Consider the following 20,246-nt stretch of genomic DNA (forward strand, 5'->3'; position numbering starts at 1 on the left):
AGGGCTGCCTAACCCAAGGCCAGCCGAGGAATAGCCACCCAATGGCTAAATTCCCCAGAGGAAAGTGAATCCCACTTGACCCGCTTATCCCGAAGCACTCAAAATTCCAAGTACAGGGTACTAGCCAAGTAAATCTAATCCTACTAGACCAGACTGACTGCTCAGGCTGCACGTCTACCCTCTGCAGGAGACTGAGATTTACTGGCTGCTGGGGGTTTAGCTGCTAGCTTATGTTGGTTTAAGTTTTAGTGTTCTCAGTCTCCCTCTGCTGGTAGGCGTGCATAACCCAAGCATTTTGACCGGTCTGGAGGGTCACTGAGGAATTGCTGATTTGATACGGGTATTGTCATGTAATGCTGATGTTGTTCTGTCCTTTCATTTTTGTTTCTTTATTTGCCATGGATTGTTGTTACTTTTGGTTTTTTCCTTTTTGTTTTGTGTTATGCTTGAAAAACCTTAATAAAAATATGAAACAAAAAAAAAAATAAAGATTCCTCTTTATGCTCTTCTTTAGGATCACCCACTGTACATAATCAATCACTCTTCTTTCCTCTACCCTCACTTCTGAATTGGCCTCTTTTAATCTTCCTTCTGTAGATTCTCTTAGAAAGGTACCAATAGGGAAAAATGTCACTACTGTAGGAGTATTTACCTGAGATCTCACCTTTGCTGGTCTTGGCCTATACATAGTAGATGACGGCAGAAAAAGACCTGCACGGTCCATCCAGTCTGCCCAACAAGATAACTCATATGTGCTACTTTTTGTGTATACCCTACTTTGATTTGTACCTGTGCTCTTCAGGGCACAGACCGTATAAGTCTGCCCAGCACTATCCCCGCCTCCCAACCACCGGCTCTGGCACAGACCGCATAAGTCTGCCCAGCACTATCCCCGCCTTCCAACCACCAGCCCCGCCTCTGGCACAGACCATATAAGTCTGCCCAGCACTATCCCTGCCTCCCAACCACCAGTCCCGTCTCCCACCACCGGCTCTGGCACAGACCATATAAGTCTGCCCAGCACTATCCCTGCCTCCCAACCACCAGCCCCGCCTCCCACCACCGGCTCTGATTAAACCTCGTATAAGATAGATCAGCTACTAGGGCCTGAAGCTCACTGACCCTGTGAGCTGAAGTGACCACCATCATTATTATAACAATATGGATTACAGCTTGTGGCCTGTATGCATCAGTAACTAGCTTTGTCAAAGGAACATTAATGCTGAGCATAGCAAGATGACTGCATCCAAGGACATATTCTGTGTTGCAAACTGGCTGCTAACTCCTGGGAAGATTGGAGGAGAGAGACACATGGCTCTAGGAGTATGTGAGCAGACAGGGAGGTTTGCTTGTCATCGATACTAGAACAAAGGCTCGCTTCTTGACCCTGAAGCTGGCTGGACATGATTACATCATCTGTGATTGGTCCACAGGTATCATCTGACCCTTGGATACCAAAAGTTTGGACTGAAGAGGAAAGAATAGAGGAGACGACCGGAAGACTTGCAGGTGGATAGAAGGCTCGAGAATAGCCAGAGACTGATTTTCCTAAACACCAGTGAACTGCATACCTTGTAACAAATTCACAAGGTTCGCTCAGCTACAGTTTACAGCCTTACTTATGACTGTGTAATCTGTGTCCAGAATACATATCTTGGACTTCATTCCTGGACTGAGAGATTCGTCAGCTGGAGTCTAAGAGGAGGAATCCGCTTCTTTACCATTGGAAGTCTGCCACAGACTGCAGGGTGAGATAACAGGATACACTACCTATGGTCCATTAAGATAATCATATTCCATTATCTATATTTTGGGTGATAATCTTTTTTATAGCAAGTTATTTTGTATTTTGCTTGGCATTTTGCTTCAGAACTATTTATATATATATATATATATATATATATATTTCTTTACTTAATAAATAATATATATTCGATCTGTGGCATTGTTCCTTTTTACAACAACTAGTCAGTCATTGGGCTAAAGAGCTACGCTCCCCTAGACACAAGTCCAGAATAATTGCTATTTAGTAGTGTTCTGACCCCTTAAGAATCCCTTAAGTCTGCTCTAATTAGGCCCATTCTAAAAAATCCTACCCTTTATTCTTGCCTTCCGTCAAGCTATCGTCCTGTCTCAAAATCTACCTTTTCAGTCTAAACTGATTGAAAGCACCGTTTTTATTTTTCCAATTTATACATTTTTATTAAACAAAACATTATAACCATAGTATTCACTTTGTCCCTCCAACTGAAGACATCCAATAAAGCCAAGTGGCTTCCAACATTACACAACATTTACAAATCATTTTCTCCCCTCCTTCCCGTATCCCCTGTATCTCTTGAAAGCACCATTTTTGTTCAATTACAGGCTTGACTTGAGTCAACTCTAATTCTTCACCCTTGCCAATCAGGATTTAGACCTGGCATTAGTACAGAGATAGTGTTGACCTCTTTACTAAGTGAAGGATATATTGCTTTGGCTGTGTCATTGGATTGATCGTGCCCTTCTGCTTCAATATCTTGCTAACTGTGGATTGTCAGGTGTTGTCCTGAAACGGTTTATATCTTATTCAAAAATCGTTCTTTTAGGGTTATCATTGCAAGTGGTCAATCTGAATTACATACTTTGACTTGTGGAGTCCCACAGGGCTCTATCCTCTCCCCATTCTATTTAATATTTACTTCAGCCCACTTGCACACCTTATTCGACTTGCAGGCTGTGAGGGAGTGGATAGTATAATGAAAAGCACTCCCTCATGAATGATGCAGTTCAGCTTCCTTGCAGCAGGGGACACTAGTCTGATGAAACTGTTACTGAATCAGAAGGGCGGGACTCAGATCAGGATGGAGCTAAAAGCCCTGAAGCTGAATAGATCAGTGAGGCCCCGATAGAGGCCCTAGGAGGAGAGAAGTTGCCCTGTAGTATAAGGGTTTCCCTGCTGATGTAAGCCACTTTTGCTATTTGACTGAGAGTTGCAAGTTGTGTTTTGAGATCTGGCTGGAGCCAGACCTAGGACTAGAAGAACCAAGAACTTACAGGCTGTGTTTGAGGAATGGCAGCCCCACCAGCCACAGCGGTAATGTGGCCAGAGGCCTGCTTGAGAATGTGTTTATTGAATGGAGGAAGGTTTTCCAACTTATGTTCCTGGCCCTGTGAAGTAACAGGCCTAAGGACACAGATAAATAAATACTTGTTCTTCCATCGGCCCACCCTCAACTCTTGCTCAGGGTATCTCAAATGGTGGCAGTTTGGGGTTTTTGTGTGTGTGTTTCTGTAGAAAAGAGACAACCCACAGATCTCCAGGGCAGGCGGCTTCAGTACAGTTTGGGGGAAGAGTTTATTAAAAAAGCCAAGGAGAATAGCTCTGCCTTAGGGAGACAGGGAAATAAAAAGTTATTAAGTGCTGGATAAGCAGGTTTTATTTTCTCTGTAGGGGTTTGGAAAAGTGTGCAGTGCTGTAGTGCACCAAGTAACCTCTGGCTTGGAGTGCGCAGGAAGACTGGAAAGGAGGGGCCAGAAAAGTGCAGCACAGTGTGTTATACAAGCCACACCTAGCTAGGAGAGATGGCAAGGTGGAAGAGGGAGAGGGAAATAAAAAATGAGTTTAAAAGTGGGAAAGTACCATAAAAACTGCTCCCTGTTGAAAGCACAGTGAGAGAAATGGTGCTGTGGCTTCAGACTGAGCTACAAACAGCAGAGTGCTGAACACTAGAAGCTTGGAGCTGCAGTCTGCACCAGCAGAGGCAGCTTCTATGCAAAAGTGAAAGTAAGATTGCCGCTGTTGCTGGAGCAGCCAGGGAAAGCCGTTCCAGGCTCTAGGAATGAAGATGGAACTGGAGCTGCTATTGAGAAGCTGGCTCTAGGAAACTGCTGAGCAGAAAAGTCTGAGGTTACAAGCTGTGCACAGAGTAAAGTATTAAAGGCTGAACTGCTGCCAAAGAACCTGCAGCTGGGGCAGTTCAGAAACTTTTGGTGTGAAAGTTAGAGCCAGAGCTAGGTGTCCTGAAACAAGGTCAGCTCCTGAATACATAGCAGACCAGAGGAAGTAAAAGACTCCAAGCTGTGGGCTGAAGAAACTGCTGCATTGTAACCTGCAACTGGAGCAGTTGGAAATCCTAGAATGGAGTACTTGTTCCAAGCCAGTACTTTAGCAATATATTGGTGGGGTACTAGTGAGTGTACCTTTACAGTTGAAGAAGTAATACTCCAGGATGGGCTTTTGGGACCAGGAGTGGCAGGAAATCTGGTTAGCCCTGCAGTAATGCACTGTAAATTCAGAGGATTACTGGCCCTAGGAGTTGGGCACAGCTGAGGAACAGGGAAAGGCCAAAAAGAGGGCCATGAAACAGTCACAAGGGGTGGCTGACAGAGAGTCTACTGGGGTAGCTCAGGGCCGCCGAGAGACTAGGCCACCCCGCCTCTCCCCCTGCCGCTGTAGTCCGTGGTCTCACCTGCCTGCCTCCACGGCTCCGGGCCCCCTTCATTCAAAGCGGCAGTCGCAGATCGCGTCTCTTCTGGCCTTCCCTCCCTGTGTCTCGCCCTCGTCTGATGTAACTTCCGGTTTCCGCGAGGGCGGGACACAGGGAGGGAAGGCCAGAAGAGAGGCGATCTGCGACTGCCGCTTTGAATGCAGGGGGCCCGGAGCCGAGGAGGCAGGCAGGTGAGACTGTAGCACCGGCGGCCTGACCCCAGTGCCGGGCCCCCCTTGGAGGCCCGGGGAATTTTGCCCCCCCCCCCTCGGCGGAACTAGGGTAGCTGAAAATTCCCCAGGAGGAAAGAAGATAACAGAATATCCAAAAAGGAAGAAGTTGTGACCTACCAAAGTCAAAGGGATTCAGGAGGTTAAGAGCCTTGACAAAAGCAGAAAGCCAAAAGTCAGACAAGCGGCTGGACAGCAAGTGGAAAGGAGTGCGTTGCAAGTGCAAAGGAGTGAGTTGCAACCCAAGTCTAGAAGCCCCAAGAAGAAAAAGGGGACCTGTTATGAACAACAGAGAGGTTAAGTGCCTGTCACATGTGTAGCCTAAGAGGTGCAAGGAAGTCAACCCTGTAGTCTAGAGGTGACATAAGACCTGGACTGGTTGTCTGCCATGATGTCTCAACCAGGGGAGGAGACAAAGCCCCTTGCGGATTGCCGAGTTGTGGAGGAGGCAGATTGCTACATTAAAATACTGGATGAAGAACTGCAGTAAGCCGCTGTGTATGCTTGTCAACTGCGAGAGAAAAAGAAGTCCCTCCAACAGCAGCTGGCAGACGTTAAGGACCAGTTGCAAAGTCAAAGAGAAAAGTGGGAGGAAGATCATGCCAAGCTACAGGACATGGCAAGAAAGAAAGTGGAGCTGATGGGAGCCCTTGCACAGTAAACGGAAAAGTATGGGGAGGAACTACAGAGTATCTGTACTGCTGTAGAAATGTGAACAGAAAGAATTACAGGAAACCATTGAACAGCAGGCGGAGCAGATAAGGCAACTTAGTGTCCAGTCACTAGGAAGGGACCCTGCAGAGGCAGGAATTCAAGAAAGGCTGGAGGAGCTCTAGGCCTTGGAAATCTCCTTAAGCTACAGTGAGGGACAGAGAGAGAGAGAGAGGTTACAGAGCCAGAATGCATGGCTGAGAGCCCAGTTGAAGACTAAGACCCAAGAAGCTGTGCCTATAAACTGTGACCGAGAGCAGGTCATCACAGAGTTGACGAACTGTCTGAAGCAGAAGACAGAGGAGGTTACTCAGCTGCAAGAGCAGGTAACCTGTGTGAACTCCTCCACTGAGACACTGCAGCAGGTACAGGAGTTGCTTGCTGAAGTGGAAGGAGCAAAGAAACTCACCCGCGTTGTAGAGGAGCAATGGGAGAATGCCTTGGCTGAAACTAGCCAGTCACATGAGTGGTGCCAGCAGCTGGAACTTCAAGTGAAAGGCCTGTGCTGCAAGGAAGTCCAAAACGAAAACCAAGGATGGAGAGATGACACAGCAGCAACAAGCAGTTGAAGAACCAAGTTCTCCTGTTGACATTCCGAATTGATGGTATCAGGCCAAAGCAAAGGCTGCAGAAGCTGAAGAAGAGCAGCTGCAGTAACAGTGCCAGTAGAACAGTACTCTCAGATGCTGGGACAACTATTATCTCCAGCAGAGGAGCCGGGAGCAGCAAGAGAAGGTCCAAAGTCCAAGTGTTGGAAGGCAGGATCGATGACCTCCATGGTCAAGTACAGGAGATGTACTCCTCTTCCTACTGTAAAAGAGAGGTAGCAGCCCAAAATGTATGCATCCAGCTGCAGGAAGAGAATGCACTGTTGTCTCAGGAGTTGACAGGGTTACAGTGCCACGTCACCACTGAGTGTGTTAGTCAGCAGGAACACCAAGAAAATGTGTGTCTGTTGAACGAAAGAGTGCAGACATTGCAAGGGCAGCTGGCCCAGATGAAAGTCTCCAGAAGGGAGACCTTGAGGAAGTTGGGGTATATGGATACCCAGATCAAGAAAGTTGCTCAGATAAAATGACCAAGAGGCAGCTGATGCAAAGTGTACATGTCCTGGCTCAAACCAGCGAGATGTTTCTCCAAGTGGAAGCCTTAAGGAGACAGCTGACAGAAAATTCAGACATTATGGGTGCTCTACGGATGGCCAGCTGAGAGCTTGAAAGGGCTCATGTTCAAGGTGTGCTGGAAACAAGAAGTGAACACTAGGGGGCGTTAGTCTGAGCAGTCACTAAAGTGGTTCAGTGGAGAACCAAGCGAGTGCTGAATGGACAAGTGGTTTACTCTGATTTACCAGCAGAAAGACATAGGACAACATCTGTATTGTTTTGAGCTTAGCCTTGTCACAACAGACATCCATATAAAGACTCCTGTGGGCTGAAACACAATTCGTGTCGAATCCTGGATGATATAATAAAGACGTAGGTTCAGATATCGTCTGCTGCTCTTTCTTTAGTCACCCTTGCTGTGATTGTTTGGTTTGTGTGCCTATAAGGGTCACTGTTCTTCTGTTCTCCTAAAGAGTAGTCTGACCCACATTGAGGAGGAGGGCCAGTCCTGTGTCCCTAAGTTCTGGAGAACAGTTAACACAAATGCAGGTATCCTAAGTGAGCTGCTGCAGGGCTATGAGGAAGCCACTGTGAAACAGTTAAGGGACATTATGCTGTAGCTTTTGGAGACTGGGAACCCCCATGAGTTTCACGTAGAACCAGGGCAAGAGGTGGAGAGTTTGAGGGCCCAGTGTAAAGAGGAGCCTTGCATGGAGGCTGGGTCGCTGGAGTATAAGCCACTACTTGAAGAGAGAGGCTGAGAAAGGCCAGAGAAAGATGGAAGGGCAACTGGAAGAGGTACAGATTGCTCGTCTGGAGCTTGTGCTGTATCAAGTGCTGGGGGTTGTAACCCTGAGAGCTAAAGATGATGGGTAGACGTGCAGTACCAGGTCAGGAAGGGTGTTAACCTGACTGATGCTGAAGAGGCTGGTCAATCTGACACCCCAGAGGTTGGGGCAAAAGTTCAGACCAATGTTTTCTGGAGTGAGGTACATCAGGGAGATCAAAGCAGTGCTGGAGAAAGAAGGACAGACATCACCGCAAGAAGTGACTGTTTCCCAAGCCAAGTGTCTGAGGACATGGCACCAGAGTGAAAGACGGATGGCCGAGTCCTGATATCATAAGGCCATTGGAGTGGTGGGGCCCAATGGCTGCTGTGCTTACTGTGCCCTATCCACATGGTGGTGACAGGCACGGTGCCTGTCTGGGATGGGTGTCTGGGTTTGGCCCGAGGACAGGTTGGTGGTCCTGTGGTGTTAGCAGGAGCCCCAGATACCCTACTGAGTGCTACCCTCTAGCACCTAGGTGGGGTGCCCCAGGTAGTAACACGCGCTCAACCTGGTAGGGTTGAGCTGAGGGGGAGGGTATAATGAAGAGCATTCCCTCACGGATCATGCAGTTCAGTTTCCTTGCAGCAGGGCACACTACTCTGCCGAGGATGGATCTAAAAGCCCTGAAGCTGAATAGGTTAGAGAGGCCCTAGGAGGAGAGGAGAGAAGTTGCCCTGTAGTGTAAAGGTTTTCCTGCTGATGTGCAGTGATCATGACCTAGCCGAGATAAGCCACCTTTGCTATTCGACTTAGACTTGCAAGCTGTGTTTTGAAGTCTGGCTGTAGCCAGACCTGGGACTTTGAGAAGAACCAAGAACTTAAAGGCTGTATTTGGAGTGTGGCAGCCCCACCAGCCACAGACTGTTTGGCCAGAGGCCTGCTTGAGGCTGTGTTTATGTCCAACTTATGTTCCTGGCCATGTGAAGTAACAGGCCTCAGCAGTCAACATACTTATTTTTGAGTATATCTTGTTGTCCGTCTGAGTTCTTCCATTGGCCCACCCTTAACCCTTGCTCAGGGTATCACACAGGCCTTAGTACATAATTTTATGCTGATGTTTCATCATTCACTTGGCTCTTACACTTCTTCAGAAATGTTTGGACCAGGTTTCATCATGATTAAAAAAAAAAAAAGTTTGATTCTAAATCTAGATAGAACTGCTTTTGGCTAACCAATCATGTAACAGTACCAACTCTGGTCCCTGTACTATTTGCTACCCCTATTAAGCCAGTAACACAATTTATTTATTGCATTTGTATCCCACATTTTCCCACCTCTTTGCAGGCTCAATGTGGCTTACAATACATCATGGATAGAGGAAATATAATAGAAAAATAGGCACGGTAACATGATAATGATAAGACATGATAGTAGTGACAAGCAGATATTATAAGACACTTCTAACTATGTGTGGAGGATTTATGTATATTCACATTGGTTGATCTTTGTGGTAAGCCTTGCTGAAGAGATGGGTCTTCAATAGTTTGCGGAAATATTTAGGTGAGACTCTGGACTTCTAGTTTAGTTTCTGAACTCATAGTTCTACACATCTTAAAGCAAGGCTTCTTTGCACATAAGGTAAAAATCAGTAAGGGGCATTCTTGACTTTAGTGTGGTCCATACATTGTATCATGCTTTTGTTGGCTCACAGCTGACTTCTGCAATGCCATTTATGCCAGTATCCCAAATTACAAAGTTAAGAGACTGCAGACCCTGCGACACGGTTGCTCATCTGCTGTGTTTTGAAAAGGACCACGCATTGCACTTGTTGATAAGATTACACTGGTTGCCAATTCATAAGCCTATCCTGTTTAAAATTCTTATGTTAACCCATAAAGCTGTTCCTACTGGGCTTCCAGGATATCTAGCAAAATTAGCTGTTCCTTATGCTCCCTCTCATTGCTTGCATTCAGTGAACAATTATAGGTTAGTATTGCCTAGTCCATGCAAAGCCTATTGGGAAGTAACCTATAAAAGTGTTATTTTTTGGCCCCATATCTCTGGAATAGCCTTCCCCTTGACTTTAAAGCAGAAACATCCTTGAAATTTTTCAAGACTAACTTAAAGATTTACCTTTTCTCCAGGGCATTCCTTCAGTGAATCTGGAGGTACCCGAGATTCCAGTGCAGAAATATGGACTTTTTAATGTGTGTGTTTTCTGTTCTAGAATTTTATGGCATTCCTTTTCTTATCTTTGTCGGTTTCTTTTGTATTTCTAATGTAAATCGCCTTGACTTACATCTCGACTTACATGTTAAAGAAGGCTATCCATCAAATTTTCATATAAACATACCTGGTTTTTCTGTTGAAGGTGTTAATAAATCCCGAATCTGTGGATCTTTGATGCCAACAGCCCACCGCAAATCAAGTGTCCTGAGAAGGGGGCAACTGGAAGTGCTAAGTGCAGAGACAGCTGACCACGAGCAGCCGGCTAAAATGAGGTCTTTTAAACCTGTTGGAGAGAGGTGAAGAAAGAAGGAATAAAGAGAGGAAACAACCCGTTTTATGGCTATGTTCTTATGACTGAAATTACAAACCTTCCTTTCTCTCAATATGCTTTCCCAGATTTTAATTTGCTGAACATTCTCTCTCAGTTTAGAGACAAAGGGATAACACTTCAGTGCACTATAAGTCCTACATGGTTTTGAAGGTAGAGTAAGGTCTCAATTGCACAACATGGAAAGCGAAGAGACTTACCTGTAAGCAGCAATTCTCTAAGGACAGCAGGGTATATATTCTCACAATTGAGTAATACAATCCCGTGTTGCCCGGTCCAGAGCCTGTATTAAGCTTTTCACAGAGCTCTTTGGAGTGTGAGACATGCTCCAGTGCCTTCTTGCCCGCCACGCGAACACAGGACCAACAGTACAATACTACAGCATAAAAGACGACTCCAAGGGGAGGTGGGAGGGTATGTGTGAATACACAGACTGCTGTTGTTGGAGAATATTTGCTACAGGTAAGTATCTTCACTTTCTCGAGAACAAGCAGGTTAATATTCTCACAATTGGGGAATCCCTAGCTACCAGGCGCACCAGGAACCACCAATGACGTCTTGTACCTCGTCAGAACATAGAGAAACCGGTAGCCACATGCAAATAGTCGGAAGCAAAGTCTGGGACAGTACAAAAACAGGCCTAGGCGGGTGGAGTTGGATTCCAGAACCCAAAGTTTTTTTGTTTTTGTTATTTTTATTATTGTTAATATTTTAATATTGTTACTATTATTATTTTATGTTTTTGTGCTCTATGCATTTATCTTTTTGGTCCATTTAAAAAAAAAAAAAAAAGAAGAAAAAAAAAAGGAACATGAAAAATCCAAGGGAAAAACGCACAAAAACAAACAATTGGGATATATTGGGGGGGGGGGGGGGGGGGGGGGAATTCTTAGTAGACTGGACACACAGACATCCCAACAGAGCAGTGGGGCACCCTAGGGGGCACTTCAGTGAACTTCATATAAAAGGCCCCAGGAACACATCTCACCAAAAATCTACTGTACCCAACTGTACACCACTACAGTATCCCTTAAGGCTGAAGGTGTCGCCTGTAGTATGTGGGTACAGTAGGTTTTTGGTGGGTTCTGGAAAGCTCATAGTTTCCACCACAAGTGTAACAGAGTGGTATATGGACCTGGGTCATCTTCTCTACAGTGCACCTGATTGTTGCTCTAATAGGACTGGCCAAACTATCTGAAATTGGCATACAGCCTAGTATGTACTGTTTCTTTCACATCTTTGGGGGACAGGAGGCGGTCAGTGACCACTGGGGGAGGTAAGGGGTGTCATGTCTTAATCCCTCCAGTGGTCATTTAGGGCACCTTTGTGTGACTTAGTCATGATTGAAACAGGTCTACAACAAAATGTCTGACTTTTAGTCCTGGATGTTTTTGCTTTGTTCCATTATGGCAGAAAAACGTTCAAGTTTTGGGAACACCGAAATCCCACCTCCAACACACTTCCAAATACACCCCCTTGTGATTTGGAGCCACTGCAGGTAAACTGCTTTGAAAAACATATTAAAAATTGGTTTAAAAAATAGCGATTTGGATGTTTTGACAAAAAAAGTCCATCTGCCACTTTGTGACGCTTTTCTGTTTCGAAAATGAGCCCCTAAGTTTTCAACTGAAAATTCTTTTTACTATAGGAGCTTAAAAGTTATCTGGTACATATGTATGACTTTATCAAACAGCGTATTTTTAAAATGCTACCATGGGCAGAAATTGATCTGCCCAGAACACTGCAGCTAGACTGATATTCGAAAAGGCAAAATATGAAAGTGTCATGCCCCTTAGAGAAAAGCTACATTGGCTCTCACTAAAGGACCGAATTGCTTTCAAAATTTGCACCTTAGTTCATAAAATTATTTATGGAGAAGCCCCATCTTACATGTCAGACCTAATAGACTTACCAGAGAGAAACAACAAAAGTTCATCACGTACTTACTTAAACCTCCATTATCCTAACTGCAAAGGACTTAGGTACAGATCTATACATGCATCTAGCTTCTCATACATCTGTACACAACTATGGAATGAATTACCAATCACCATAAGAACAACACACGACTTGACAACCTTCCGGAAATTTTTGAAGACTTGTTCAAAAAGACGTACAAAAAGAATCCCCCACAACGAACTGACTCCTAAACTACACCAAATGCAATTATTATGGAACCCTTCTATTCTGTTTATTTTAATTACATCCTCATTACTGAATATTATATATCTTGTCCTGATATAATTATGTTTTATCTATTTATCCACTTCTAATCCTACATGACATTCTTATACACCTTATTTGTATTAATTCTGTATTTCCTATTCCGTTAATATGATTGCCATGATATTCTTATGCACCTTATCCGTATCTATATTCTGAAATTCTCATTCCACTAATGTAATTGTCGTTGTAAAATATTGTAAGCCACATTGAGCCTGCAAATAGGTGGGAAAATGTGGGATACAAATGTAGCAAATAAATAAAAGTAAAAGTGCATAACTATTCATTGAAATCTAAGGATATATTGGGAATGATGCCGCAGACATGCTACGTAAAATAGGAACGAGACGTAAACGTATGGAATGAAGAGAACACAGCAGCCTAGCCAAGCATCCCAACAGAAGTGAACAATTCAGTCATGGCTCTGATACTGCAAATCTGAAGTGGATTATCCTTGGTAGCCCAGTCTGGGCATCAGGAAAAGAAAAATAATGAAGCAGCCAAATGGACATTTTGTATACCCGATGGTGACCCTTATCCCGTCGAAGGAAAGGAAACTGAACGCTGAGGAAATAGCCTGAGGTCGTATCAAGGATGTAGGCCAATGCTCACTTGCAGTGAAATACATATCTGCAATAGGCATGAATCTGCGAAAAGGCTGGAGGCAAGAGAACTAAGATTGAACACTGACACAAGCTGAGGTAGTAATCCAGGGTGCATGCAGAGAACCACTCCATTACGATGAAAGAAAAACTACCAAAGGTCATTGTCCCGGCAAGCCGAAAGAACAGCCAGGTCAAGAATTCCCACCGAAAGGAAAATAAGCAGCGCAAAAACATCTCTTATCAAATGGGGATACTGATGCAGAGGTCTAGAACAGTTACGGAGGTGTAAAATGGCATATCCCTCACACAAAGAGAAAACACCTAGGAAACTGAGGCGAATCTCCATCGAGCCGACTCAGATTAAACTCAGAAATATGCAGAAGGTAAGAATATTGCAGGGACCACTAAGCTCAGAAAGAGAATTCCAGAACAAGAGGAAGTCAAAAGAACAGAGGCCAAGAAGGATGCATCAGAGTGCTGGCCTCTTAGTCCAACCTGTTCGGGAACAGAGCCCTTGCCCTAATATGGAGATGAGAGGAGACGAATAGAGAAGATTGTTCTCCAAAGAAAAGGGAAAAATGTAAGTGACGGTAGCTTGTTACGGACCTGGAGTCTGGAACAGAATGGAAGTACGGGACAATGTACTTGAGAAACCATGAGATATAGCGCCAGGATGTTCCAGGATAGGAAGAACCTGAAAGTAACGTCTCTATGAAGAGACCACTCATGCGGCTACATGACCTTGTACAGTCTGATGGCCGAATTATCCGTTGAAAAAGTGGCGTGAAAAAGCAGACTCGAAGAGACAACCGACTGTCATAGTTGTACAGTCCCAACACAGAGGATAAAGCCGGTACATGGTCTATGTCGGGGAAGTAGAGGGCATCTTGATTATCTGTGGGAATGAGTAGAAAGCAGCTGAACAGTCTACACTGCAAGCTTTGTGAACGTGTCAGACCACACAGTCTCAGAAAGAGTTGTCTCCAGGGCTGCTGAAAAAGAGTTGGGAAGACAAAGTAGCTTCGCACCCTAGGAGGAAAGTTAACTGCCACCAAGAGTCTGCAAAGCTGAAGATTCAGAAAAATAGTCATAGGAACAAATGGGGCAGAATCGATCCTCAAATGAAAAGCAAAAGAGCCATGGGAACATGTGGATGACTTCTTCTAGGATCCCTATGGACTGACACCACCAAGAATAAGTACATAAGTATTGCCATACTGGGACAGACCAAAGGTCCATCAAGCCCAGAATCCTGTTTCTAACAGTGGCCAATCCAGGTCACAAGTACCTGGCAAGACCCCAAAACAGTACAATATATTTTATGCTGCTTATTCTAAAAATAAGCAATGAATTTTCCCCAAGTCCATTTTAATAATGGTCTATGGACATTTCCTTTAGGAAGCCATCCAAACCTTTTTTTAAACCCTGCTATGCTAACTGCTTTTACTACATTCTCTGGCAACAAATTCCAGAGTTGAATTACACGGTGAGTGAAGAAATATTTTCTCAGATTCATTTTAAATTTGTTACTTTCTAGTTTCATTGCGTGCCCCCTAGTCCTAGTATTTTTGGAAAGAGTAAACAAGTGATTCACATCTACCCGTTTCACTCCACTCATTATTTTATAGACCTCTATCATATCTCCCCTCAGCCGTCTTTTCTCCAAGCTGAAGAGCCCTAGCCGCTTTACTACTACTTGACATTTCTAAAGCGCTACTAGGGTTACACAGCGCTGTACAATTTAACCTTTTAACTATTTAACTAGTGAATTTCCTGGAAGCTTTAGCCTTTCCTCATAGGGAAGTCGTCCCACCCCCTTTATTATTTTCGTCACCCTTCTCTGTACCTTTTCTAATTCCACTACATCTCTTTTGAGATGCTGTGACCAGAACTGAACACAATATTCGAGGTGCGGTTGCACAATGGAGCAATGCAAAGGCATTATAACGTTCTCATTTTTGTTTTCCATTCCTTTCCTAATAATACGTAATATTCTATTTGCTTTAAGTACATAAGTAGTGCCATACTGGGAAAGACCAAAGGTCCATCAAGCCAAGCATCCTTTTTCCAACAGTGGCCAATCCAGGTCATAAATACCTGGCAAGATCCCAAAAAAGTTCAATACATTTTATGCTGCTTATCCCAGAAATAAGCAGTTGTTTTTTCCCCAAGTCATTTTAATAATGGTCTATGGATTTTTCCTTCAGGAAGCCGTCCAAACATTTTTAAAACGACGCTAAGCTAACCGCCTTTACCACATTCTCTGGCAACGAATTCCAGAGTTTAATTACACGTTGAGTTGAGAAACATTTTTTCCAATTCATTTTAAATTTACTAGTGTGTAGCATCATTGAATGCCCCCTAGTCCTAGTATTTTTGGAAAGAGTAAATGGACGCTCTACGTCTACCCGTTCCACTTCACTCATTATTTTATAGACCTGTATATCTCCCCATAGCGGTCTTTTCTCCAAGCTGAAGAGCCCTAGCTGCTTCAGCCTTTCCACATACGGAAGTCGTCTCATCCCCTTTATCATTTTCGTTGCCCTTCTCTGTGCTTTTTCTAATTCCACTATATCTTTTTTGAGATGCAGCGACCAGAACTGAACACAATATTCAAGATGCGGTCGAACCACAGACCAATACAAAGGCATTATAACATCTTCATTTTGGTTTTCCATTTCTTTCGTAATACCACCTAACATTCTATTTGCTTTCTTAGCCGCCGCAGCACACTGAGCAGAGTGTTTCAACTTATCATCAACGATGACGCCTAGATCCCTTTCTTGGTCGGTGACTCCTAATGGGGAACCTTGCATTACGTAGCTATAATTCAGGTTCCTCTTTCTTAGCTGCCGCTGCACACTGAGCAGAGGGTTTCAACTTATCATCAACGATGACACCTAGATCCCTTTACCGGTCGGTGACACTGCATTACATAACTATAATCTGGGTTCCTCTTTCCCACATGCATCACTTTGTACTTGCTCATATTAAATGTCATCTGCCATTTAGACGCCCAGTCTCCCAGTCTCGTAAGGTCCTCATGTAATTTTTCACAATCTTCTTGTGATTTAACAACTTTGAACAACTTTGTGTTGTCAGCAAATTCAATTACACGGAGAGGAATACCGGATGAAACTGAAAGAAGCCAAGAGAGAGATACGTCTGGCGAAAGCGCAAGCAGAAGAACAAATGGCTAGAAATGTAAGGAGGGATGACAAAAATTTCTTCAGGTATATTAGTGAAAGGAGGAAGACTAAAAAGGGAATTGTGAGACTGAAAGATGTTGCGAACCGCTACGTAGATAATGATGAAGAAAAAGCAAATTTGCTAAATAGATACTTTTGTTCTGTTTTCACTGAAGAAAATCCTGGAGAACGACCACGATGGACTGGCAAAAGTACACATGAGAATGGAGTGGCTATAGCACCGTTCACGGAAGAGAGTGTGTATGAACAACTTGAAAATCTAAAGGTGTACAAAGCCATGGGACCGGATGGGATCCACCCCAGGATATTGAGGGAGCTCAGAGAGGTTCTGGCGGGTCCTCTTAAAGATTTGTTTAATAAATCCTTGGAGACGGGAGAGGTTCTGTGGAATTGGAGAACAGCAGATATGGTCCCTCTTCACAAAATGGTAATAGGGAAGAAGCTGGAAACTACAGGCTGGTAAGCCTCACTTCGGTTATTGGAAAAGTAATGGAAACGATGCTGAACGAAAAGATAGTGAATTTCCTGGAAGCCAATAAGTTGCAAGATCCGAGACAACATGGTTTTACCAAAGGGAAATCGTGCCAAACGAATCTCATTGAATTCTTTGACTGGGTGACCAGAGAATTGAATCAGAAACATGCTATAGATGTAATCTACTTAGATTTCAGCAAAACATTTGACATGATTCCCCACAGGAGGCTCTTGAATAAACTTGACAGGCTGATAGGACCCAATGTGGTGTAGTGGATTAGGAACTGGTTTGATGGACAGACGCCAGAGGGTGGTGGTAAATGGAATTCACTCGGATGAGGGAAAGGTGCGTTGTGGAGTTCCTCGGGGATCGGTGCTGGGGCCTATTCTATTCAATATATTTGTGAGTGACATTGCCGAAGGGTTAGAAGGTAAAGTTTGCATTTTTGCGGATGACACCAAGATTTGTAACAGAGTGGACACCCCAGAGGGAGTGGAAAACATGAAAAAAGATCTGCAGAAGCTAGAAGAATGGTCTAATGTTTGACAATTAAAATTCTACTACTACTACTATTTAGCATTTCTATAGCGCTACAAGGCATACGCAGCGCTGCACAAACATAGAAGAAAGACAGTCCCTGCTCAAAGAGCTTACAATCTAATAGACAAAAAATAAATAAAGTAAGCAAATCAAATCAATTAATGTGAACGGGAAGGAAGAGAGGAGAGGAGGGTAGGTGGAAGCGAGTGGTTACGAGTCAAAAGCAATGTTAAAGAGGTGGGCTTTCAGTCTAGATTTAAAGGTGGCCAAGGATGGGGCAAGACGTAGGGGCTCAGGAAGTTTATTCCAGGCATAGGGTGCAGCGAGACAGAAGGCGCGAAGTCTGGAGTTGGCAGTAGTAGAGAAGGGAACAGATAAGAAGGATTTATCCATGGAGCGGAATGCATGGGAAGGGGTGTAGGGAAGGACGAGTGTGGAGAGATACTGGGGAGCAGCAGAGTGAGTACATTTATAGGTTAGTAGAAGAAGTTTGAACAGGATGCGAAAACGGATAGGGAGCCAGTGAAGGGTTTTGAGTAGAGGAGTAGTATGAGTAAAGCGACCCTGGCGGAAGATGAGACGGGCAGCAGAGTTTTGAACCGACTGGAGAGGGGAGAGGTGACTAAGTGGGAGGCCAGCAAGAAGCAGATTGCAGTAGTCTAAACGAGAGGTGACAAGGGTGTGGATGAGGGTTTTGGTAGAGTGCTTGGAAAGAAAGGGGCGGATTTTACGGATATTGTAAAGAAAGAAACGACAATGCAAAGTGATGCACTTAGGGAGCAGAAATCCACGGGAGACGTATATATTAGGCGGTGAGAGTCTGATAGGCACGAACGGGGAGAGGGATCTTGGGGTGATAGCATCTGAGGCTCTGAAGGCGACGAAACAGTGTGACAAGGAATGGCCGTAGCCAGAAGGTTGCTAGGTTGTATAGACAGAGGTGTGACCAGCAGAAGAAAGAAGGTGTTGATGCCCCTGTATAAGTCACTGGTGAGGCCCCACCTGGAGGAAAGGAGAAACAGGGGTGATATGATACAGACGTTCAAATATTTGAAAGGTATTAATCCGCAAATGAACCTGTTCCGGAGATGGGAAGGCGGTAGAACTAGAGGACATGAAATGAGGTTGAAGGGGGGCAGACTCAAGAAAAATTAATTTTTTCATGGATGGAGTGGTGGATACTTGGAATGCCCTCCTGCAGGAGGTAGTGGAGATGAAAATGGTAACGGAATTCAAAAATGCATGGGATAAATATAAAGGAATCCTGTTCAGAAGGAATGGATCCTCAGAAGCTCAGCGGAGATTGGGTGGCAGCACTGGTGGTTGGGAGGTGGGGCTAGTATTGGGCAGACTTCAATGGTCTGTGCCCTGAAAATGGTAGATACTAATCAATGTCAGGCATACATATAAAGTAGCGCATATGAGTTTATCTTGTTGACCAGACTGGATGGACCGTACAGGTCTTTTTCTGCCATCACCTACTATGTTACTATGTTAGGGCTTTTTCCCCCAGCATTAGTGTCCCAGCTGTCATTCTATCATGTGAAACAGTCCCACACTTCACAGAGTCAGAATTTACTGACTGTGCCTTCTTTGCAGATTGCAAGTACATTGGATATATGAGCTTGGATGTTTTCTGTGGTAGCACCGAATGTCAGATTTTTAAAGAAGGAAGCTGGATTTAGAGTTTTCACATTAAAAAAAAAAAAAAAACCTGCTTGTTTTTCCATCTTTTTTTTTTTTTTTTACTGAATGAAGGGTGTTTTGCCATTATCTTTGTGGTCCCTGGAGTACACTGTGTATTAGAAACATCTGTCTCTTCCACTGTTTTATCTATGCCCAGAATTAGGGCCTTGGAAAGTTTCTGCAGGAAATCTAGGGTAGGTGATTGCCCTTGTATAGGGATCCTCCTCGGTGGTTGTAGGAAAAGGTATCAGTTGCAATTCAGAGAGCAGGGATGTTTGTCTAGCTACTGAGCACTTGTCCTCATAGGAATGGACACTGGATTGGCCTCCTTGCTGTCTGAGAATACAGCCATTTGGTATTTGAGGAAGGTATCCCCACACTGTCCTAGGATTTGGGATTGACTTGTGCAGATAAGGATAGAAGCCATCTTTGTTTGCCCAAGCTCCTGTTAGAAAGGCATACATGTCATGGATCCATGGTTCCCCAGCTGCTAGTGGGGTGTGACAGTAAGCTGGCTTACATTAAATTTTGCAAGAACTAAAGTAGCAGTGTGGGCATGCTGTAGGGCTGCATGCTGAAGGGTTATGTGGTTGAGTGTCCTCTGTTTGGGGACCACAGGTCTTTCCTCTTTTTTGGGAAGAATGATGTAGGCCTTTATGAGAGGAGCACTTAGAGCTATGCTATTTTTGGTTAATGATGTTGTGTTTCCTTTTGAAGTCTTTGCAGAGAACTGTGTGGGCTCAGAAGTGGGGAAGGAGATGATGGCTGCAAAGGTAACCTCAGAGTTCCCCCATCGTGCACAAGACACGTTTCCAAGGTTAAGAGGATGTTGATTGCTATAGGTCACATTCTGCAAGACTACTTGTCAGGAACTAGGCTTTTGGTTATCACTGGGGGTAGACAGGGTAGATGTGACCCTAGAGACCTTGCTCAGGGAAGTTCCCTTGAGAGTGTCCATGGTGTGTTCGGAATTTTTAGGGTGCTGCTTTGTTGCCTGTGCCATTCTGATTTGCCAGCTCAGGGTTTGTGATGGTGCTTGGTGGAAAGAGGACAATCAATGGGACACTATGTTAACAGGGTACAAATTGTATCGCAATGATAGAGAGGATCAAATTGGGAGGGGGGGGGGCCCTGCGCTATATGTTAAAGAGGGCATTCAGTCAAATAAAATAAACGTTTCACATAAGACAAGATATAAGCATCGCCACACTGGGACAGACCAAAGGTCCATTTAGCCCAGCACCCTGTCTCCGACAGTGGCCAATCAAGGTCACAATCACCCAACAAGATCCACAGAGCAAAGCATTTTGTACTGCTTGTCCCAGGAATAGTGGAATTTTCCCTACGTTCCTTTAACACATTCTATGGCCTTTTCCTTCAGGAAGCCGTCCAAACCTTTCTTAAACTCTGCTAAGCTAACCGCCTTAACCACATTCTCTGGCAACGAATTGCAGAGTCAAATTACGCGCTGAGTAAAGAAACTAACTACCCTTCTCCATTGCGAATAGTGATCATTTAACCCTACTCTCTGTTTCCTATATTTCAACCAGTTTTTAATCCATAACAATACACTACCTCCGATCCCATGACTCTCTAACTTCCTCTGGAGCCTTTCATGAGGGACTTTGTCAAACGCTTTCTGAAAATTCAGATACACAATATCCACCG

At 44.3% G+C, this 20,246-nt stretch overlaps 1 protein-coding gene across 2 annotated transcripts in view; it reads right to left on the reverse strand.

The window, feature by feature from the left end:
* KDM2A (lysine demethylase 2A) overlaps positions 1–20,246 on the reverse strand; it is a 380,937-nt gene that overhangs the window by 12,109 nt on the left and 348,582 nt on the right. For both annotated transcript variants that reach the window (XM_030185811.1, XM_030185820.1), the window contains one exon: positions 9,637–9,795. In XM_030185811.1, the coding sequence (XP_030041671.1) occupies positions 9,637–9,795 (159 nt within the window). The remainder of the gene's footprint in view (positions 1–9,636; positions 9,796–20,246) is intronic.

This window comes from Microcaecilia unicolor, chromosome 1 (genome assembly GCF_901765095.1).
Source record: "Microcaecilia unicolor chromosome 1, aMicUni1.1, whole genome shotgun sequence".
Classification (NCBI taxonomy): Eukaryota; Metazoa; Chordata; class Amphibia; order Gymnophiona; family Siphonopidae; genus Microcaecilia; species Microcaecilia unicolor.